At 46.5% G+C, this 21,857-nt stretch overlaps 1 protein-coding gene across 5 annotated transcripts in view; it reads right to left on the bottom strand.

Annotated features, from left to right (window-relative positions):
* Positions 1–21,857, bottom strand: part of GRIA3 (glutamate ionotropic receptor AMPA type subunit 3) — a 155,551-nt gene that overhangs the window by 19,067 nt on the left and 114,627 nt on the right. For 4 of the 5 annotated variants that reach the window (XR_005931023.1, XM_029996556.2, XM_029996554.2 and 1 more), the window contains 3 exons: positions 19,338–19,536; positions 4,314–4,561; positions 3,640–3,754 (listed from right to left, as the gene is read on the bottom strand). Coding sequence is in view for 4 of the 5 variants with exons in the window: in XM_029996556.2 (XP_029852416.1) it covers positions 3,640–3,754; positions 4,314–4,561; positions 19,338–19,536 (562 nt within the window). In the remaining variant the exon portion in view is untranslated. The remainder of the gene's footprint in view (positions 1–3,639; positions 3,755–4,313; positions 4,562–19,337; positions 19,537–21,857) is intronic. The other variant, XM_029996557.2, reaches the window with a different exon arrangement.

Here is a 21,857-nt window from a genome sequence, read left to right as displayed (position 1 = left end):
AGCTAAGCGAACAAATTCTGATGCACGTACCAGAATGTCTGCACCAGCCAAGTCAGCCCACACGTACTGACATGCGTCACAGACAAATTACATATAGATGGAGCACGCTCCCCTTGGGACTTCTTAAATAAGGACCACTACCGAAATGGGGCAACTCCTTTCGCCAGGGCAGTACCGACAGCCAAGATACTGCAGGGCGGACTGGCACCCTCTGCTCCACACCAGCGCTGGCATATACTGGTAGCACTGAAAATGAGACATATGTCAGCTGAGGCCTTTAAAACAATCTCATTAAAACAGCACAATCTCTTTAGTCTTAAATTACAAGTGGACCCCAGGAGCACGGGATGCTCACAGGACTAACCTTACAGTCTGTGTAACCAAACAGATTCGAAACCTCGGAGAAAGTCGACTGAATACCTTTTCTTTTTCCCGCTGCAAGACTCAAAATCATCGTGAAATCTGAGGTCACTGTTTAATTTTCCAATGGCAATGAAGATACGATAAGAAGAGGCGAAGTCGCAGCTCGGAATCATTCATCTCCAAGCACAGGCGAACCGCATGCTAAACCGCAGGAGGGATGAGCGTGGGAGGGCGTTTTCTGGGTGACGGGGTCCTTTGCGGTACAGCGATGGGCACCGGCACAAGCGAACAGGCTGCATACTTACCTCTGGCTTTCAGCGCGAGCTAGAACATCAGATCGCACAGAGGAATTCAGCTTAAGAAACCGGCACCGTCGGTCCGCAACGACTCCCAGCTACGCGCAGCTCGTTGGCAGTAGGTAGGAAGCGGCCGATTACAAACTCAGGGCGGCGATTTCCCAAGCCTGGGTCTCTACTGGCGGAGCTAAGAGAAGCGGTCCGTCAGCTTAGCCGGTAGAGAGAGCTGCCCTGAGCGAGTAATGGTCCCCGTGCCGCCCCGTCTGATGGGGTGCAAGGTCCGCATCTCCACCTGAGGCACCTTCACCACCCCGTCTTCTCTGATCCGCTCCCCCCCGCCTCCTTTAAGGGAAAAAAAGAACAGTTTTGAAGCGACTCCTCTGAAACGCTCTACAAATTAAGCCGTGTTCGCAGAAACAATTAACCGCAGAGACGGGATGAGATGACGAGGGCAACTCAGGCTGCTGGTGGGAGGACGGGGCGGAGGAGAGAGAGGCCGGTGAGACTGGGGGGGTCCCAGCACCCCGAGGGCAGCACCGGCGCTCGCCCTCCCCGAGCGGGCAGCGTCAGCGGCCGGCGACGGGGCTCCGCGGCCGGGAAGGCACCCGCCTGCCCGCCGCAACGCCCCCTCAAAAAGAGAAGCCGTTTCCTAACGAAAAAAGCCCTTCGATTTACGACTCTAGGAACAACAGCTAAGCCCTTCCCCGCCTCCCCTAGCTTAGTCTTCTGCGGGAGGTCTTCTCCCACCCACGTTCTCCTCCCTGGGGACTTCTGCCGGCTGAGCCGTGGCCCCAAGAGCCGACGGCCGTAGCTCAAACAGACAAGCAGTCCTTCATCACAGCGTGCCGTGGCAAACTGCGGAAAGACAGCGCTTTGTCACTTACGGATTAAACCAGCAAAACACACGTCATCGCGTTTGCTGCCCTTCCCTCGTCACTGGACACCCGCCCGTGGTACCAGGGCACGCCTGACTCCGCTCCCTCACCATTCCCTGACCAGGGCCAAGGGCTTGCTAACGGATGGTACCGCTCTTTGTAAAAGGTCTTTCGGCACAAGCGAAAATAGAAGGATGGCCCTGCCCTGATTATGACCGTTTAAAAAATCCTTTTTAGTTTCCTTAGGGCTGTAAGCGTTAGTTGGCTGGGTTTAATTCAATGAACTCGAAGCAATGAAGTTCATTGAGGCTGGTTTGTACAAAGAGTTTTCTTTCACGGAGGCAGCATTAGACAATGCGGTGCCGGATCCCAGGAGAATATTAAACATTTAATATACTGGCAAGTGTAACATTTTATAAAAATGTTGCGTGAAGGATGAGCAGCAGAGCTAAAAAGCATAAAAAAGCTCATGCTCGTCTCCAGGCTGCTGCTGAGCACTGCAGACCTCCAGTTACTGAACAAACCTGAATTCAAGAGCTTTTCCTTCCTTTATTATTACGCAGTGGCTTTTGCTAACATCAGAGATGCGTAGCTGAGTAATTTCCTACGTAGCCAACTGTAAGCAACTCTTACTAATAGAATGCAGCAGTAATTTGCAGTAATTGTGCAAATCTGCAGTTTACTGAAAATACTGTTATTATTGATTTTGGACCAAAGCTGAAGCATTTTTATAAGAGAGATTAGGGGTTATTGTTCCTTAAGGAACTGGTTTTACTAGCTGTAGGAGAGTGTCACTATGAAAATTAATCTCGGTACTTTTCAGTATAACAACGTATTGTAAATTAATTTTCTTGGTAATTCCTGTACTCCAGGTGACCAACAGTGCCCAGCCTACTCTAGCTACAGCTTCTCCTCACCAGGTTAAGAACTGCAGAAACTGCCAGCTTTACAGGGTAAAGGTTGGCAACATGAAAGCACGCTAGTTACCTTTTGCAATACACAAGCTCATTAAAGCAACTTGAGAGTCTCGCTGCCGTAGAGGCTGCCTGAAAGACTGGGGGAAGCCTCGGCTCAGCAGAAGGCGGTGACAGCTTTGCCACTGCTGTCGCTGGAGCTAGGGTTTGAATCCACATCTGTTTCAAAAGCACAGCAAACACGAACGCAGCGCTCCCGCACAGGTGTGTGCAGAGACTGGTCAGTGACCTACAAAAGGTGGCATTTGAATATTGTAGGCAAAACTACCAAAACCTCTTTCCTTAAGATTCATTTCCAGTTTAGCGCATCAATGCACTTCCCTGTTGCAAGCAACGTTATCTCTCGTTTCAGCTTTGCCTACTGCAAGCTCGAGCTCCTTACGCGTTACCGTTATTGCTATTTTTTTACCATTAGCGGGTGACTACCGTCTCTGCGTAACACCACGTCTTTGCTATGATCGTTGCTTCACTCTTGTATCTCGTCCCCACGCTGCGATTAGATGAGCAGCCACCCTCTCCCTCCCTGAGCTACAGACGCACCCAAGCAGCTCTTCTCCGGAGACCAGGCTTCCTCCCAGGGGCTCTGGTGGCACCAGTTCGGACCAGCAAACCAGCACGTGCCGGTACTGGTTCTCTTGACCCCTCCCCAAAAGAGCAAAGGAGAAGGGAGCCCTCTCGCCTCCAGGTCTGTGCTGGCACAGGTGATCCTGGCGAAAACAGCCTCCCAAAAACCGCTCTCCATCACAGCTAAATCATGGAGAAGGACCGAAGCCTTGTCCTCTGCGGGTTAGTATGGCGGCCAGATGTGGTCACCGGTTTCTTGTACAGTCACGAGTACTGATTTGCTCTGCGTTGGTCCCACCAATACTGGACTTTCTATCTGTTAGTTAAATAAGGTTTCCAAGCTTGACCAAGCCTGCTGATGATATTAAATAAGACCGTTTCTTTGAAAGAGCTACTGGGCAAGCAAATGGCTTTTTTTCCCCCACCACAATTATTCAAATAGTTTTCATCTGCGTTCTTTTTTGGGTTTTTTTTTTTGTTGGTTTTTTTTTTCCTTGAGAAGTAAAATAACAGCCTTGCCGATTACTCTTTGCTAAGGTACCCGATTGTGGTGACATTGAGGCTGACCTTGGAGTCACCTCCCCCGCTGCCGCACTCTCCTTTGTCGTACCACCATTTGTTTTTCAATTTGTCCAAGAGGCCTTGCTCATTCAGTTTTAATACTGCCAGGTTAACAGCATTTCTTGAAACGATAAAACATAACTTGTAAGAAAAAATGCACAAATGCTTAGGAAATCGTAACGTATAAAAAAAGGAGCACAAGAGGACAAATTGGCTAAAATTTCACAGAACGTGGAGCTATCAAAATGTCTGTACAGCAAATACAGGGTTAAATATTGGAAGGTGGCATGGAGGATAACATTTGCTCAAAACTGAAGTGTGCGGGATGGGGAAATCGTCTTTGAGAAAAAAAGTAACAAGAACACCACATCATGCAGTTAACATTCGTCACATATGGCAGGTTAACTCGGCTTTTACCATTTAAATTGAAAAAGCCATTGAACTGTAAAATTAAAACAGCAACAAACAATCAGAAAGGACAACACGAAGAGAACACTAAAAAAATGGATGCATTAAATAAACGAAACCATAATTTACCGTCTTATTTAACTCCATGGAATATTGAAGATTTTAAACTTTAAAGTTACCTCAAAATCCACAAGAAAGAAAATGACAACACAATACATCAGGGTAGGTGGAATACTATAACAACATGGATATTGTTATATTATTCCACCCACCTTAATGCTGAGCCTTTGGGGGTTGCTACACCATAGCCCTTGGAATCCAGGTTGCCGCCAACTTTCATGGTGTCGCAGGGCTTGCGCTGCTCGATGTACTCGTTCATCGTCGACTCCAGCAGGAAGGCAAACTTCCCCTTCGACTTCCGCACCCTCGCCACCCCGTCCGCCGTCGTTTTGGTGAACACCGAGGGCTCGGCCGACTTCATGTACGACCACATTTTCTCGTAGACGGCTATTTTTGACCTCTGGGAGAGATGAAAGGAGGGAAAGGAAGAGCCATGTTGGCAAGGGCACAAGACCGAGCTCCTCGGGCTTAGGGGTATAATTAACACCCTATAACTGATGAAGGCTAACAAATAAAAAAGTCAACGTAGCTCGGAGCGAGACATATTGCCCCCTGAACAATGACCGAACCATAAAATGGTCGGGGAGGGGGAAACATCTCTCAGACATTTATTCTACTAATTGCCATGTAATTGGCAGCCTGGCAGTCAGAATGAGAAACGGTGTGTGCCCGTTCCAGCGCCTCCGCTCCTGCTCTGCGGTGGGTTTATCCGCCTGAATGCTGCTCTGCTACGGAACCAGAGGGAGGATGTTAAATCCTAGCTCATCCGTCATGGCCAACAGATGCCAAAGAAGCCTCTCCTCTTCGCACAAATTCTCAGCGTTCGTTTTTCTGCTAACTGGCAGCTAGGAAACACTGACATTTGCTTATGACAAGTTCCCAGCGAGGCAGGAGTCCGCTTTTCACAGCGGCGATGGCGGGTCTATGATACAGGAGACCAGGACAGCTCTAGTGGCTTCTAATAGTGATGCTCATACGAGGGATATAAATAGTAATTATAAAATCTTTTATGAATCAATAGTCAAACTTTCAAAATGCAGTTTCACATTCTCCTAAAAGATAGCAAACACAAGTATTAGCACTAAACTGAAAAAAATTGCCGGTTAGCTGCTTGCGTGTCGTGTATGTATCTATTTTTCTCCTGTTCTCCTCGTTTTTGAGACTGAGCCAATCCTAACAGCCTCTAGCTCGGCATACAGGTTTTGTAAACCTGGAAATGTTGAGAAACGTGTTACATCCCCTTCTCCCTCTTCCTCACCAGTAACATTTAAACCATTCTCAGATCTTAAAGCCACCTCCAGGCTCTTAAGCATTCGTACCCTGGACTACGGGTTAAACTTTCCTGCTTGGTCAACAGAAGGCAGTAATGCCAGCTGTATTTCTCTAAAGTCTAGAAATCCAAAGGATTTATATAAGGGTTTCGGTCCAAGCTGTGGGTACCTCGAATTTATGCCTCCCACTCCTTGCCAGTTTCCTGTCCACAGCTTCCCTTGCAGAATGGGAATGAGGCAGGCAGTAGCTAAATCTAGTTCAAATTTAACAAACTTGTGGCAGAAGACTGTTAATGTCCATCAGCTTGATGATCGAGACGTGTTTCCTCCTCATTCAGGACAATTTCACGTGTTTTGAATAATGTAACGCTTAACAACCAGCCTCCAAACATTTCACGGGGAGTAAGCCCTGCCTTCACCGCTCTGCAGATTAACAAGCCCAGCTAGTGTCGCTGGGACGGATGGAGAGGAGCACGGAGAGCAAGGGTTTATTTTAATTATCCTTCCTGATGAGCTGAAAAACAACCGAAAACGCAAACCAATTAAAATCAGCCCAACCGACAATAGGAAATCGGAGAGACCCCGATGCCGTGCGGCTCTGTTAGGAGCTGGCTGGGCGGCGGGGTGCGTGGCCAGCACGGAGACTGCGTGAGCGGCGGCAACTCTGGCGACTGGAGCTCAAAATGTTCTCCGAGAGGCGATTATTGTGCACCGTCGGTCACGAGCCAAATTCGCCCGAATCGCTTTTGCTTTTAAAATTCATTTGTGCGTTCTCCCTTTTTTTACTCCGCATGTTTACAATTTTAGATTATACTGATGTTAAATTGTTAAACTCTCCTAGTTTCAAGGTGCTTGTCCTTACAACCTTCATCTTCTTTTAACATAAGTAATACAAGCGCACCTGCCCGTTTATATTTGCAAATGGGCATCTAAGGGACAAAAGGAAGGTAAAAATACAGCTTTACTCTTTATATCTCTCAGCAAGCTAAAGTGGTTAGCCTTCAAAAATTGCGCATGCACTACGTATGCTTTTGCTTGTTTTCCTCTGCAGAGTGTGCCTTTAACTACACAGACAAAGCAGAATTTCTTTTCCTTTTCATCTTCTAACTCACACCAGAATATCTGTCTTTAATAAGTTCTTTCATACTCTTTCCAGCTGGCCTGACTACCTAAAAGCAATTGCCAATACATCTGTGCATTGTTAATAATAACAGTTATCTGATGAGTGCCAACAGCATGCTCAGGGCTGCAAATGGTCCAAACAAAGCACATTCTCTGCTCCAAGGGCAAAGGGTGAATATCATCATTCATGCTTCAAAAAACCAAATTCCACCACTCAAACCCAGACCTCCTTTCAACTTTAACAAATAGCCTAAGCTTTATAGTTTGCTCCCTTCGTTTAACTCTTTTGGATGATGCGGTTAATAAAAACCAGCACATTTCTATATGATCATTGCCCACCTCTTCTTCTGCCAAGCGGGATTTTCATAATATCTTGTTATTATCGAATTAACTAAATGAGTATAGCAGTCGGATCTAGTAGAAGCAGACAAAAATGCATGCTAGAAATGAACACAGGAGGTATTGACTGGGAATGGTTAAAATAAAACGCATCGGGCACGTGTTGGTTTCGGAGCGGTCGGAGCGGCCAGAGCCTGGCTGGGGGAGACTGGGAGAGGACCCACGGACGTCCCGGGAGCGGGACCGGCGGGGTGATGGGCTCCGACCACTGCGTCCTGCTCGGTTAGCGCTGCTCTTTGCAGCCGTCCCCCTAAATTCAGAAGGAGGCCAAAATAAGGATTTATGAGGAGGCTTCTTAGAGGAAGGGACAGTGCCACCGGAGGAGCTGTGAAACCTGGAAACCTGCTCCGAAGTGCTCGAGGGCCTTTTCTGCCCCAGGAGCCGTGTTTTACACCTGCTCAACGGCACGAGATGACCAGTTGACTAAAGCCGGTCAAAGACACGAGATGAAATGAAAGACGGTATTTTGAGTAAATCTTTTCCTTTTTCCAATTTTCCAATTGCCTCCAAAAAAAAACCCCCAGAAGCCCCTAAAAGACTTTCAGAAAAGGAAAATTTCTTTCCTTTCGAGCTAGCTGCAAATCCTGGGCTGAAAGAACATTTTCACCCATCTGTCCCCCCCTGCAGATGTTCAGGGCACCCCTCCCAGCGCCTGCGTGCCCCCCCCCAGCAGTCTGACACCTGCCAGAGGGGCCAGACAGCAGGAGCAACCATGGAGAAAGGATTTACACTCCAGAATAAGGTAAGGTCTGACAGATCTGCACTGCTGCTAGAGTTCAGTGGCAGTAAAACATTTTCCCTCTCATTAAAGTGCTACTTTTAAAGAGATATTTAGAAAAAAGCTTAAAAGCAAAGATTTAAACCAATTCAAAGCCCATAACTGCAGTAACTCCCTATGCTCTGCAACTCCTATCTCAGTTCTTTGATATTGCTCTCAAGAAGTCCGTCACACACATTTCCTCGGGATTTCAAGGGGATATTATTATCATTTTTTTTCTTAAAAGCAACATTTTCAGTGTTTCATCTAGGCCTTGGGACACATTAAAGCATCTTTTCATTATCGCGGCCTTACTGCAGATATAAATAGAGCTGGCCTTTGCTTTGTCAATAGCGCTGGCTTTTTTCTTTCTTTGGAGATGTTTATGCAGAAGTATGAGCCACACACACCTCAGCACGAGGGCGGAGGCAGCTCCTTTTTGTGTCGGCAGAGCCAGCAGCTCTCACGCTGAGGAGTCACTTCACTTGGCCCGTTACTCACCGGTACCTAAAACACACGCTGCTTCTGGGTAGCAACGCGTTCATTTTAAAAGGCGGCGCCCATTCAATCAGTCCACAATTTTATCAGCGTCTTTCATTCCAATTCTGCTAGTTTTGATGTGCGGTTGGCTCCAGCACCGAAATGAAAAATCAAACAAACCCACGGTGTGCCACGGCGTCAAAAAGCGCGGCTGGACGGGGCTGGGCGCGCGCGTTACAGGCAGCGGGAAGGAGGCAGGTTCACCTCTCCGTTGCCGTTATTTAGTCAATCCGTTCAACAACGACAAAAAACCAGCACCTGCAAACCTGGCTCCAGCCGAGCGGGACCAGATGCCTTGGTTTCACTTGCGCACATCCCAAACCGCCTAGAGATATACCGCAAAACCCAGCACATCTTGGACGATTCCTTGACATTGGTTAAATTTAGCTCTAAAATCTCTTTGTGACTGAAGCCTTCTCCCAATGACCGAGTTACCTTTCCCCCTCTGCAGACATCTGCCTCGTGCTTCTGCTAAAAGTGACATTGCGTCACCTCTTCCACTACTGAGTAGTGGTGAAGCTATTATATTTGAAAGAAACAGCATTTTTAGTTAAAGTATGTTACAGGGATGCCCTTTGCCTATTTTAGAACGTTTCGCCCTCTCTGCCACCTTCTCCGCAACCTGCAAGTCTTCTTCAAAATGCCCGCCTCATGCACCCTGTTGGGATATTTTATTAAAATGACCAAAACGGTCCTTTGTTTCTTATGACAGGCACCAGGAAATTACTTCCTAGCAGTCAAGCTCAAAATGTTCTCTTATAGGTGATTATTGTTGATCACCCAGTCATGAGCCAAATTCACCCAAATCCATTTTACTTTTAAAATTCATTTATATATTCTCCCTTTTTTACTCTGTATGCTTAAAATTTTAGATGATACTGATGTTATATTTTTTACCTCTGTCTTCAAAACAGTGATAAACAAGCTTAAAAAAAAGAGGGGGGAGAGAAAGAGATAAGGTCGCCCCAGTAATCCAGGAGCTGGGCTATAAGGAAGAACAGGAGAATGTTTCATGCTGGGCAGTATCAGTCTAAGAAATGGAACTAAGAAGTCTAAGAAGACCCAGAAGGAAGGTAGTTACAGCTGCCTGGTGTCAGGGCTGGGTCCGGGCTACGTAAACTTTAATATACTTTGGAGTAGGCCAGCATACATTGAAATGCAGCAAATCCAACAGGGAAGTGCAGCAAATGAGAGTGAGACCTGTGCAAAGTGGACGGAGCATCCTAACCACGGCACGCACACAACGGCAGGCAGAGACATCGATAAAGGACCTAAAGCAGCAGAGTTAACACACTCCTCTGCTACACCAGCCCTATGACCACTTTATAGCTCTTTAACAAGGGAAATTTATAGCCCTAAGTCAGACAGATGTTGCTGATACAAAACACAAAGGTCCGTACTAAAACCAGTGCAGGTATTTAATCTGAATAATACACGCTGCCTTTATATAGATGCACGCCTCACTGATACGAACTTAGGTAGTTAAGTGTGAACCTTAGCTTCATTATCATCACTCATTGCTTTTCTTCCACGTGTGCAATTAGCTCTTCTACAGCAGCTAATGAATCCAGCAGCTTATGAACCATTAAAAAGCAAGTTACTAAACAGGAGTGAAAAAATGCCAGAAGACTGCCTTGGTACCACCGCTGTTGTCTGGCGTGGGGACCACTTTGAGATCCATCAGTTTTAGGCAGCGCCTTTCTTGGACTTTCAATACGGCAAACTGCAACGGAGTGGCTGCCACGGTCTTGGTCTTTTGGATAAGGCTTTGATTTGACGCCTTCCCGCTCCCCCGCGAGCCTGATGTCGAGCCCCCCCGGCCACAGCTGCCTCTGGGAGGAGCGAGGGACAGTGGTCGGAGCCCCCAGCCCAGTGGAGCACACGGAGGCTGGCCTAATGATGCTACATTCATAATAATAACATGGTAAATATTATTAGCAAGGTCCTTCTGCCTGAGATTTCCAAGCTCTTTACTGAGAAGGAAAAAATAGCTTTCACGAAGGCCAGAGGGCACCATTAGTCCCCGAGGGCGGACGTGAAAGCAGAGACGTCCCTTACTGAAGGTCACAGGGCAAAGTCTAACAGATCAATGTCACGGCTTTTAGCCACATAACTTGTGATGCCAGCAGTTTACTTACCTATATGGACAGAAAAAATCAATCCCATCATTACATGAACCTCGTGTTTTTATTACGTTCTCGTCAGAAGAAAGTAGGTCAGATGCCATGAGCATGCACAGGACATTTGTCTTTTAGCAAGACGAACCCCTAAATCTACCAAACTCTACCCACGGTTTATGAATTTATGGGATGCCATAGATAAGCATGCGTATGTAAACTAGTCTGTATATTTGTAGGAATACACAAATCTTCGATAACATATGCATAAATGTAAAAGAAAGGGTAAACTGGTGAATAATAATATTGCACAGTCAAGCTTGCGATGAGAGACATTGTCATGTTGGTTTGTTGTTCAAATTAACGATGTCATAACTTCTGCTTTAGAATTGGCATTTTCCTTTCCCAACTGGGGCAAATGAAGCCCAGAGAGCTGAAGGGTGAGTCCCACAAACCTCGGGGCTGCCGCTTTCCTCTAGGATCCCCTAAGTCAAGATTCAGACGACGCCTGTACGGGGGCTGTGAGGACAGTTTCTGTCTTTCGGAGGCAGCCCTCTCGTCCCACGGGCAGTGTTTCTGCCCTGATGGGAGCAGGGATGGGGGCCCGGGGGTCCGGGGGTCCGGCCGGAGCTCGTGGAGGAGGCGGCGGTGGGGAAGGAGGGTCAGCGGCAGCACCGCGCACACAGGCAGCTGGGGAAGCAGCCTGCAAAAATCCCCTCCAGGCTTCAGCAACACTACCGTTGTTCCCCACCTGACATACGTAGTGGCCCGATTCTAAAAGAAACTTTATCTTCCAGAGATAATACAATATTGTAAGGGTTTTTTCCTGTGTATCATGGTCATTTTGAAAACGTGTGCTTTGGCAGCAGGCAGGTAACGTGCAGTAGCTGCTTTAACAGACATCTTTTCTGGAGTGAGCTCCGCTCATACAAACAGACGAGCAAAGAGCCACTCCGGCTGTAACTAGACGTCGCTGACATGTCAGGAACAGTCTGAGTAGCAGAACGTAAATCAAGATTTTAAGACATCCTTTCCTGGCACAACACTGAACCTCAGACTACGCCTATATCCATCTCCTCACTTTATTGCCACCATCCATTCCTCCCCGTTGCAATACTGATTGGGAAATTAAAATGAAAGTCTTTACCACGAGACAAGCTGCCTTCGTAAATCCTCCGTGATTCACGGCCAGAGCCAGCGCTCACCCCGAGGCAGCGCACTGCGAGGCTGAGGCTGCGCGGGAGGCGAGAGGGGCTGGGTGGCACCGCTGGGGACCCGCACCGCTGCGCTCTGCAGGCCTGTCCGTCCGTCCGTCCGTCCGTCCGCCCGCCGAGGGAGCAGGAGGCAGCTCGCACCCGCGCCGGCCGGAGGGAGGGATTACGTCAGCCTTCAGGCTAAGGGGCATCTTTCCAGCAGTGACATATTTAGCAGAGTAGTCTTGTCTGGGCAACCGAGCAGCACACCAGCCCTGCTCTGGATTTGGCCCGTAATAAATTAACAGAGAACGGCGTTTCCAGCACACGATCTGAACACTGTCAGGTCTAATGAGTTTTCAGCTCCAGACAGAACAGCCCAATATACAGGCAATGATGGAGAAATCCCAGTGGACTGCAAGAGGGGATGTTTCATATTCACATCATTAGAGTTTCTAAACCTTCATGTATCTTCTAATTATGCAAAAGTAACAGTAGCAGCGCTGTGAGTAATTTATCAGCACCCATGTATTTTAAATGAATCCCTAACGAGCACGTATTAATGTGACACAGCAGCATTACGTAAAGCAGGAGAGACTTGAAAAACCAGGGTCCTCGCTGTCTTGAGCAATGTCATTATCATTATCATAGAGCTGCTCTCTGAAAAGTAGAGCATTCAAACAGCAAGTGGTTTTCTCCCCGAGGCGCTCTCTGCTTCCACTCGGTGGTGCAGACACGGTTACGGCGTTAACCCGCTGCCAGCTGCCGTGCCGGGCTGCCCCGCGGGCTGCGCCCGCTCCTCCTGCCCGACCCGCGGAAACCCTTCACCTCTGCAGCGGAGCCGGCAGCCCCGGCCTCGCAGAGGTCGACCCCGAGCGGCATCGAGACACAGGTCCACGCAAGCAGAGCTGACAGACAAATGCCATCTGTTACTGCAGATAAAGGAGAGATTTATTCGAGTATTCGTTATTAAGTGTTGACTGAAAGCTTCGTTAAATCCTGGCCTGTCTGCTGAAATTAGTAAAAGGGTTCGGCCACCTTAACCCCTGTACCATCCAAACGTTTCCTTTCCAAGGAGGGGATGATGGATGAGCTGTTAATTTTAGTTCCCGTAAGGATACATTTTCCTCTCCGATCTATAGGCTTAAAGACGTTAGATCACTTCATGGGAAACCATTTCTTTTGTAATTATGTCACATTTGATTTCCTGCTGTCTTAAAACTGCCTGTTAGCCATGTGGCAGAAAGGAGGTTCAACAGATTAAGAAAAAAAAAAAAAAACCCACACGTAGACCATCTATCATTCATGCAATGGAGAGGCTGTGATCTCTCTGCACGCATACATTCACCTTCTAATATTTGTGCACACTCCCACCTATATCAAACAGAGAAGGGAGAGAGAATATATGGGTGAATAAGTTTTTCACTCCTTCTGTGTTGAAAAACAGTTAAGCCACAGTACTTTTTCTGATTAATCTCTGCCACGTCGCCTATCAAAGACCTATACAGCTCATATTTGAAGCTATCGCTTTTCTGCAATGTTCTGTTCTTTAAAGTCCATAAATACAAACACACTTCTATATTTTTGTCAGGCGTTTGTTATGATGACTGTGTTGTTTCGCTCAATGCCAAGAACACAGAAAGCTTAAAACTGCTAATCATAGTTTTATCCAAAGGCAAAAGCAAAGCATTTGTATGAATGCTGTGCTAGAAACAAGTCCTTCATCTTCACTAGCAAAGTGATTTTGAAATTAAAAATCAAAGAGTTTAACTACAGATGAAACCCTTAGCGCTGCATGCACAGAGTTCACTATGGTATTTTTAATAAGCTCTAATGATGATCTCAATATCGTTTGATTGCAGAGAACGCATAAAAATCACACGGCAGCTATTGGCTCATAATTTAAGGCTTTTCCTTACCTAAACCGCTTGCTGGTAGAATTTATTTCCCTCACCTCTTGTCTTCACGCAACCTTACCATCAGAGGAAAGCGACGAGCTCTTTATCTCACATCTGGGCGTAACACGCTAGTGCTTCAGAACGCGTTACGGTCATTATTTCTCCCTCTCTCCCTACTGGGTCTGGGATGGTGCTGTGCTCCCGCCCGGCTGTCCCTCCGTGGGACCAGCCTCGTCCGCCACAGCCTGCCCTTACCGAGGGCCCGGGACGGAGCGTGACGGGGAGTCCCCTCGGCACCCGGCCAGCCGGGGAGGGATCCCGCGCCTGTTTGCTCCTTGGAGCCGCGACGGACCCGCCGGTGTCACCGGTGCCCCTGCAGCCCCACCTCGTACAGCCCGACCAGGAGCGGGGGCTTTACTTACCCCGAGTGCTTTTAGTGGAAGGTATTTCAAAATCCTTTTGATGGGTTTAAGGAACGTTTTCTTAATTTCCAAGGAGTTTTGGGCCAATCCGTTCGTTTGTTCTCACATAAACGTTTATTTTTCGCTTTGGTGCTAATCTGTCTGGTGGTTTTTTCTTTTCTTTTGAACAAATTATTTCCTGTGTCGGCTTTCGTTTTACCAGCTAAACAAGCTGTTCTTTTCAAAAGATACCTCACCAGTCCCCTTACCATATTTACATGCTTTTTCTGGTACCTGTTTCCACGTCAAAGCACCGTTCCTCAGCATGGGCAACCAGAGCTGCAGAGAGAAATGCAAAGCCTCTTGCCAGGGCATCTCACGCTTTTCTATCTGCTCTTGCTGAACTATTCAGACTTGATGAAACCAAGAAGAGAGAAAAAGGGGGACCATCTTAGGGGCCATCCTTACCATGACTTCCTGTGTCCTAAAAATTGTAGTTTTATATTCATATTTTATGTCTATATGAAGTCCAGAAAGGCCTCACATTTGAACCTGGTTTGGAAACAACCACTTTTTGAGAAAAAAACACTTTTTGAGAAAACTGATGGAAGAGGAATTTCAAGTGCTGAATGTGCCCACAAAGGCGTAAAAGAACAGCATCGCCTTCTCACGAAACATTAATTAAGAACAAAATATTACTGAAGTGTCTGGCCAGGCCACTCAAGTGCAATGAGAAGTGAAGGCTTCACACAGGAGGCACAAGGAAAGCATGTACAGACTCCTCAGCGTCCTCAAGTCAGCTATCACTCCCATGTGTCCTGAAGTAATGGAGACCTTAGCCGTAGCTGTGAATTTTGTACCGTGTTGCAAAAAAATGGTAAAAATAATATCTGAAGTATCTAAGCTGTGCTCGAAGGCTGTCAGCCTGTTTGGCTCCTCCAGGCACCGAGCCTACAGTCTTTATCAAGAGCAGAAGCAATGTGAGTGTCAAACTCTCTGTCCAACACTCAGGAACATCAGTGCCAGGTAGGAGCAACCAACTGTAAGAGCAGGAACCATCATGTCCAAAGGATCTTTGGCCTTTCTACTGAAACTCCTAACAGGCCTGGCAATTAATGCCGTTTCCAGGACAAAAAATTAGGAACTGACTTCAGAGCGGCAAGTCATTTCATCTGAGGCACGGGGGAGCCATTGGGTAGCGGATCCATTTTGTCAGGGACATCCTTGAAACTATTGCTGAGAAAAATACAAAGTTCTACAATAAAATACCATACAATAAAATAAAGTCCTTTGAGGCCTCCTTTTTCCTTAGTTTTAGTTAACAGTGATTAACTATATTGGTAATGGTGTGATATGAGCCGCCTTCAATTTCCCGTAAAAGGGAGAAAGACCTAATGCAAGATCATGCTACGTGTTACCTGCCTCAATATTTCAACCTGTAAAGCCTTGTCACATGAGAGCAATGTCAAGGACCTTCTGAAATTTCAAGTTTTCAGTAAAGTGCACTAGCGGGTCAGCTGTGTTTGTCAGTGATCAAACACAAACCTTGCAAGTTATTTTACAGAAGCCTCTTAACACAGGTATCTGCTATCAATTAAAAGAAATCACCATAAATTCAAGAGCAATTTATATTTCCAGATGTCTAGAAACACATTCTGCTTCTACTGAAGTTTAAATACGGCCACGTTTACATAAGAATTACTAATTGGTTGTAAAGGTCATGCCTTTTGAATATATGCATATTGGAGGTGTGAAACCTATTAGACTGTGGTACTATACTTAGGCTCGGTGCTGAATTTGGATTAAAGGGTGTTATATTGATTTGATGAGCTGCTCAGATATGCTGAAGCTTTAATTGAATGTATTAGAAGATGTTAATTCTAACAGATACACCCTTAAAAGTAGTAGCTTAGTGAAGTGAAATTGCTTTCTAGTACAGGCCTTTGCCAGTTTTCAAGAAAGAGGAAGAAGTATTCCGGACTCCTTAATCTGAGACTGTATGTTAATAAATATCTAAGGAGAGGTTCTTTCTTTTCCTTTTCAATATGGATGAGTGCCCTTTGAAAGCCAAAAGGGAATTGATATAACCTATTGATTGCCATTTAAATGCCTTTATATGCCAATTAGCGCAAAATGTAAAATGTTTCTGAGCAGAAACAAGCAACAACCAAGAAAATACAGGAAGGCTCATTTGGTTCTTAGATATACTGGGGGGACAAATGCCCTAATGCAGAGTCACCAGCAAGCGAGGAGCGTGAATAGTGCCTGCCGTGAAACTGTTACAAAAACCAAGCTCTCTCGTCATAACTGCGAGCAACGTCACGCCGACAGCAGTCACTGTGCACGCTTGAAACGGCAATGGTGCATCTAGCTCTAACCTACATAGCTGGGATAGCATCTATCTGGGAGACATTGTGATGTTTAGGGAAACAGCCAAGAGGATAAAATAGGTCACTAGCTGGAGTCTGCCCAGGTCTGAAGTGGCTGAAAGTCATTACCATCTGTTCCTCTGAAATGAGGTGCTGGTATCGGTCCAGTTCCTAGCAGATAGGTATCCACACTGTAAAAGAAACCTTCAGAAGTGATCCTAGTGGAAATGGGGTTGGCAGAAAAGAGCCATGGACCGAAGGCTCTAAAGGAGCTCCGTCTAGCACACGCAGACAAGATGGTGGGTATCTGAAGGTCATTTACGTGTCGTCCCTCTATGATGCATTAGGAGGCAATTTTTCTTTGCTGTTGTAAGTCTGGCACCTTTCACTGGCCAACAGCAGCCATTAAGATCAATATCTGACTCATATCTTTGTTTGAGAAACATTTTAGCTTTATAGCTCTAGGAAGAGATATACCCATACAAGCTTCTTTATGGGATCTTGGAGAGACTGTCCTGCACCTCCTGCGTGAAGTCACGGCCCTGCTACAAAGCCAAGTTACTCTTCTCGGTGCCTCTACACACGTGCTGACCTCCCGCTCACAGCCAGCCAACTTCTCCCATCTCTAGGGAAGATTTAGCTACCTCTCGCATGCCAGAGCCAGAGCGTGTGTACATACGCATAGACAACCAGCGTGAGTAAGGATTGCACCGACTTGCTGACGTAGCCATCCCCTCAGTTAGAAACTTCCTTTCTCACTGGGTAGATGATCCTGACCCACTCAGCCAACTGTTGCTTAAATTGATTAAATGCTGGTGGGGAATGGGCGGAGGAGGATATTCCCCTCACAGAGGGAATAAGCATCACACTGTACCCAGGAGGACTCATGGCTTTTTCTGACTCAGACCACTATCCCTCCCACCGATGCTCTAGTACTAGTGAGAAAAGAGCTTACAGGGAGAAAAGTATCCCAAACCACAGAGCCGGCATAGTCTGTGCAGCAGGTGCTCAGAAACCAAGTGCCCTCTAAGAGTTATTTCAAGTTTCAGCCATCATTACATCTTATTAAGTAGCTAATAAAGACTGTACAACGAAGTATTTATGTGAACATATGCATGTAATCTAAGGCAAAGCTTTTGCCCTTCTCAAATCAACTGAAGAAGACTCTAATTACAACAGCTTCATGGCTGCATCGCTCTATTCAAATTAATTACTCTGCAAAAGTTAATACAACTGGAATTATGTTGTGTGCCTTGAGAACGCTGAGGAGAGAGAAGCACCACTTAGGGCCCATTCTCCTTCCCGCCTGGCCCATCGGGATGGCTCCGAGCAGGCGCGATGCCCCGCTCCGCCACTCCCGGGGCTCCGCTCTCCTCCTTCCCCGTCCGACTCCTCTCCCTGCCTGACGGAGCTGGCAGCTCCTGACAGATCGTCCTCATTTACAGCCCTGCTGCCTCCAGCTCCAGGAGAGTCACAGCTCATCTCAAGACTATTAACAGCACAACAAAGTATTCAGACATTTACTAGGCTTTGTATCCTTTCACACAAAGCACACTCCTTTGATCTCTTGGTGAGAAGGGATTTCCTTGCTATGTCAAACTATTACGGAAATGAAGAAACACCCCCATACGATCCCGCTTTCTGTATTAACGGTAACAAGATATTCAAAAGAAGATTTTTTTCCCCCATAACAACAGTATAGTGACTATAAGCAGCACCAATATTTCTAATCAAGTTGTGCTACCTCTTCTGACAGGCCCACTCAACTCATTTTTGCTGTGCAGATAATACTGCCTCAGACTGATAATTAAACGGAATACCAATTTTTACACACTCATGTCACCCTTATGAGGTCAGTGTTTATCCTGCAGGATTTTAATACAAACAGAAGCTGTTGTAACATACGGGCCACCACAGTTAATTAAGAACTACTGAGTACCTATTTTTATATAAAGACATAACACAGAAGTAAGGCAGAGTACAAAAGCTTTATAAAATACCTCTGCATTCACCACCAGCTTTACATCAGATTTATACATACACGTGTGTCTGTCTGTGTGTGGTCGTGTACTGAAATTTTAAGGAAATTCAAGGAGCCCTCGGTATTTAGTCAAGGAGCCCTCAGTGTTTCATCAGCCGACAGCAGCAAGGGTTTTTTTGTCTCCCTCCTCTCTCACACTTGCACCTGGCCAAGTGTGCGTGACAGGCAGCACTGACCACTTTTTTACAGAAAAAACCGCTGGTTTGAATGGCATCTGATTGGCACTGCTGAGAGAGAACCAAGAGCTCCCTGAAAGGGCTGAGCATTTCAGTTCACCCTTGGAAAGGCCAGAAATGAGAGCTTTCCAGGTCGCAACGTTTTTAGGTACATAAAAGTGGTCTGAGGTCGTATTTAGAGTTTTTAATGACCCTCACCAAACTCTCTGCAGTTTAGCTTGTGGCTTGGCAAGTGGAGAAAGAAAGGATGATCTTAAATAAAGGTGCATCCTCTCCCCTACGCCCAAATATTGCAAACCCAGCACTTCCCTAACCAAGATGAATACAGACCAGTGTTCCGGGGTACAAAAGTTTCGCCCCTGACTGCCTGATACAGCCACAGCCAGATGCTGGTGAGCCGTGAAGATACAGCACCAACAGCTGGAGCGATCAATGCACCATATAGAAACGAACGGCAACACATGCTTCCCATCCCCCTTCTCATTCTGGCAAGTGAACACCAACGTCGGATGGCATTAACGGCTGCCAGCTGGGCAAAGAGAGCAAGTAGGTCAAGAGCATCACTCCTCCACGAGTTTTCTTTGCTAAATATTGTGCTAACGACTGCATTATTGCTCATCAGACCGAGGTTCTGAAACCGGTGTTAAAAACCCCCTTTCTGTGATAGCAGAGGTCAGGTTTTCCATCTTGAGATGTTTCAGGTTGAGCAAACCCACCCATTTTTGATAAAATGCCTTTTGATATTAAAATCTGCACTCAGGCCTGTCCTGATTGCACAAAGCAGCTTTCACCAGAACAGCTTAATAGCTGTTGGGTAAAAACAAATGACTGAAAACCGTGTATTAGGCACTTACAGATTAGAAAAGCGCTAATGGAGATTTAACAGACTTACTCTAAAGAATTCTTTGGTTGAGCCTGAATCCAAAGTGCCATAGGCTATTTCGGTTTGTTTAGCCAGGTCCTCTGCGCTCTCTATGGGAGAAACCATCCTTTCCACCGTAAGGAAGGCAGCAAGATTAGCAGTGTAGGAAGAGATAATGATGAGAGTGAAGAACCACCAGACTCCTCCGACAATTCGCCCTGAGAGAGATCTATGGAAAAACACACATCATCAAATTGCTTTGAAGACATTCCTTGATTTTTTTTTTTTTTTTTTTTTTCATTGAGGAGAAATTCACATGCACAACCCTTTTGTCCAGATCCTCCAGGTATCCGTGAACAGGCGGACTGCGAGCCAGTTCCTGACAGCCTTCCTCCGGAGAGCAAACTCAGCGTGCACCTCGTCTTACCTAGTTAAACTCCCTCTGCAGTCCTTCAGTGAAACCAAGGACAGTCGATAAAGAAATAATCCACCTGAGCCAACCCCACCGGAGGCTTGGAGAGGAACAAGGTCTCCTGACTTCCACAGACCCTTTGCTGGAGAAGTCTTTTGCCAGAAGGCTTTGGTGTCCTCTGCTTGCCCAGCTTGCCAGCACTGTGTCTCTTTGGGGGCTGCCAAGCTTGGAGGACACCAATGTACCTCTTACTGCACTGACTCTCAAAATGTAAGATGTAGCAAACTGCAAAACGGAATCTGGGTAAACACGCAAAGGAATAAACCCAAAATGATCCAGTATCCTTCTCTCATCACAACCTAGCAGGAACTACAGACTGAATCTGCATATTAAAGTGAGGAGAGAGGCTGGTTTGTTTTATGTTTTATGTTAATTAAAATTTGCGTGTTGCACTGTTCCAAGTCAAGCATATTCCTGCTTTATAACCACCAGAGCAACAGAGAAGGAAGCAGAAAAAAATTTAATTATGTTCTGTTTTGTTGTGTTTTTTGCTTTTTGTTTTTTTTAAAAGGATACCGTAAGGACTAAAAAAAAGCCTATTTGTAAACATGTAATTACAAAATGCCTAGTGGTCAGGAGGTCTAGATCCTGTCAGTAAGAGCTCTTGATGCTTCGAAGCAACTGAACATCAGGCTCAAAATATTTGTTCGCGGCTGAAGGATGCCAGTGTCACGCCGCTCAGCTGGGTGGGGAATTTCACCACCACGTACAGTGCTCATTCTTCAAACACTGCATGTTGACCAGGAATCATTTCAGGAGCTGAGGCAAAGCTATTTCATATGCTTTCCCTTAACTCTACTTATACCAGTGGAGGAAGAATCAATCCCAGATACATTAAAGCCGTGGAACCTGGGTGCTGTAGTCCTCCGTTTGTGTGCAGGGGAGAAATATAAAGCAAGAAAACTCTTACCTGTTTATTTTAGTTTCCTTCAAGCCCCTCAGTGCCATCCCCAGACAGTGGGTACAAGTTGTCCTACCAACAGATGGAGACAGGAAAAAAGCAAAAGTCTTGCGATGTCTCCCCACCCCACCCACACAGGGGGGGTTAGCTGGTAAACCGCCTAGTCTTGGCCAGAGCCCGAGACTGCCTGAGCCATCAAAAAAATCCCATTAAATTATTACGAAAAAAAGAAAGAAAAAAAAAATCCATCCAACATTAAAGAACACACCAAAGAAAAAAAATCGCCAACACAATAAAAACAGAGAGAGCAACCTGGAATAGGTTAGAGGAACGTGGAGAAACAAACTAAGAGGTGAAGCACTGCTATTCTCCACTCTCCTCTGCCCAAGAAACCGAAGCAGCAGCTCCCACCGAGAGGGCAGATGCAGGCTGGTCTCTGGGGATTACAGCACGCACCGCTTGCCCCAGGGTTAGCGTCCCAGGGACTGCTGCATCAAGTCCGTACCGATGTGCAAGGCGGTTCAGGCGGTTACAAAGCTTAGGAAAGCTTGAGGAGCGAAGCATCACCTCTTTGTCCATCAGGAAGCAATGACTTTCGAGGTGCGAACCGAGAGACATCGCCACCGCTCTGGCCTGCGGGCGCTTCCTCAGGGCAGGCACACGTCCGCCGGATCACCGACACGTGGAGGAGGCTTCCCTGCCTTTCTCGAGGGACTCCCAAGAGGATAAAAGGGCTTCCAAGTTTCAACCTGGGCTGTGCCGCAGCTGTGCTGGCTAACAGAAGGCTACTGAGTAGCTGCAAAGGTAAGTTGCAGAAATATAAATCCAGAATAATGTAGTAAGTCAAGGAATCTCCCTGCCTCGCTCTACATTCTTTGTAGGTATCAAGTGAGTATCTTGGGATTTTACAGATGGCTGAAGTCCTTTCTGGCCAGCTCTCTTACCAGTTAGGGTCTTGCCTTTAGCTACTTTGTAAAACTCGATACCCTACACGCCGAATCAGCCTCTTACATGGGCTGATGTAATTTTAGCCAACTGCAAAGCAGTGCCTGCTGAACTCGTTGTGTAAGGCTCCCTTTGGAGCCGGTGGAGAAAGAGAGGAGACAGACACCCTCAGAAAGAGATTTATCTCACTTGCTGTTGTGTGGGATAAGTCTGAAGGTGCCCATCTGTCTCA

This window comes from Aquila chrysaetos, chromosome 21 (genome assembly GCF_900496995.4).
Source record: "Aquila chrysaetos chrysaetos chromosome 21, bAquChr1.4, whole genome shotgun sequence".
Lineage (NCBI taxonomy): Eukaryota > Metazoa > Chordata > Aves > Accipitriformes > Accipitridae > Aquila > Aquila chrysaetos.
The sequence above is the reverse complement of the archived record's forward strand: the minus strand, read 5'-3'. Positions and strand labels throughout refer to the sequence as shown.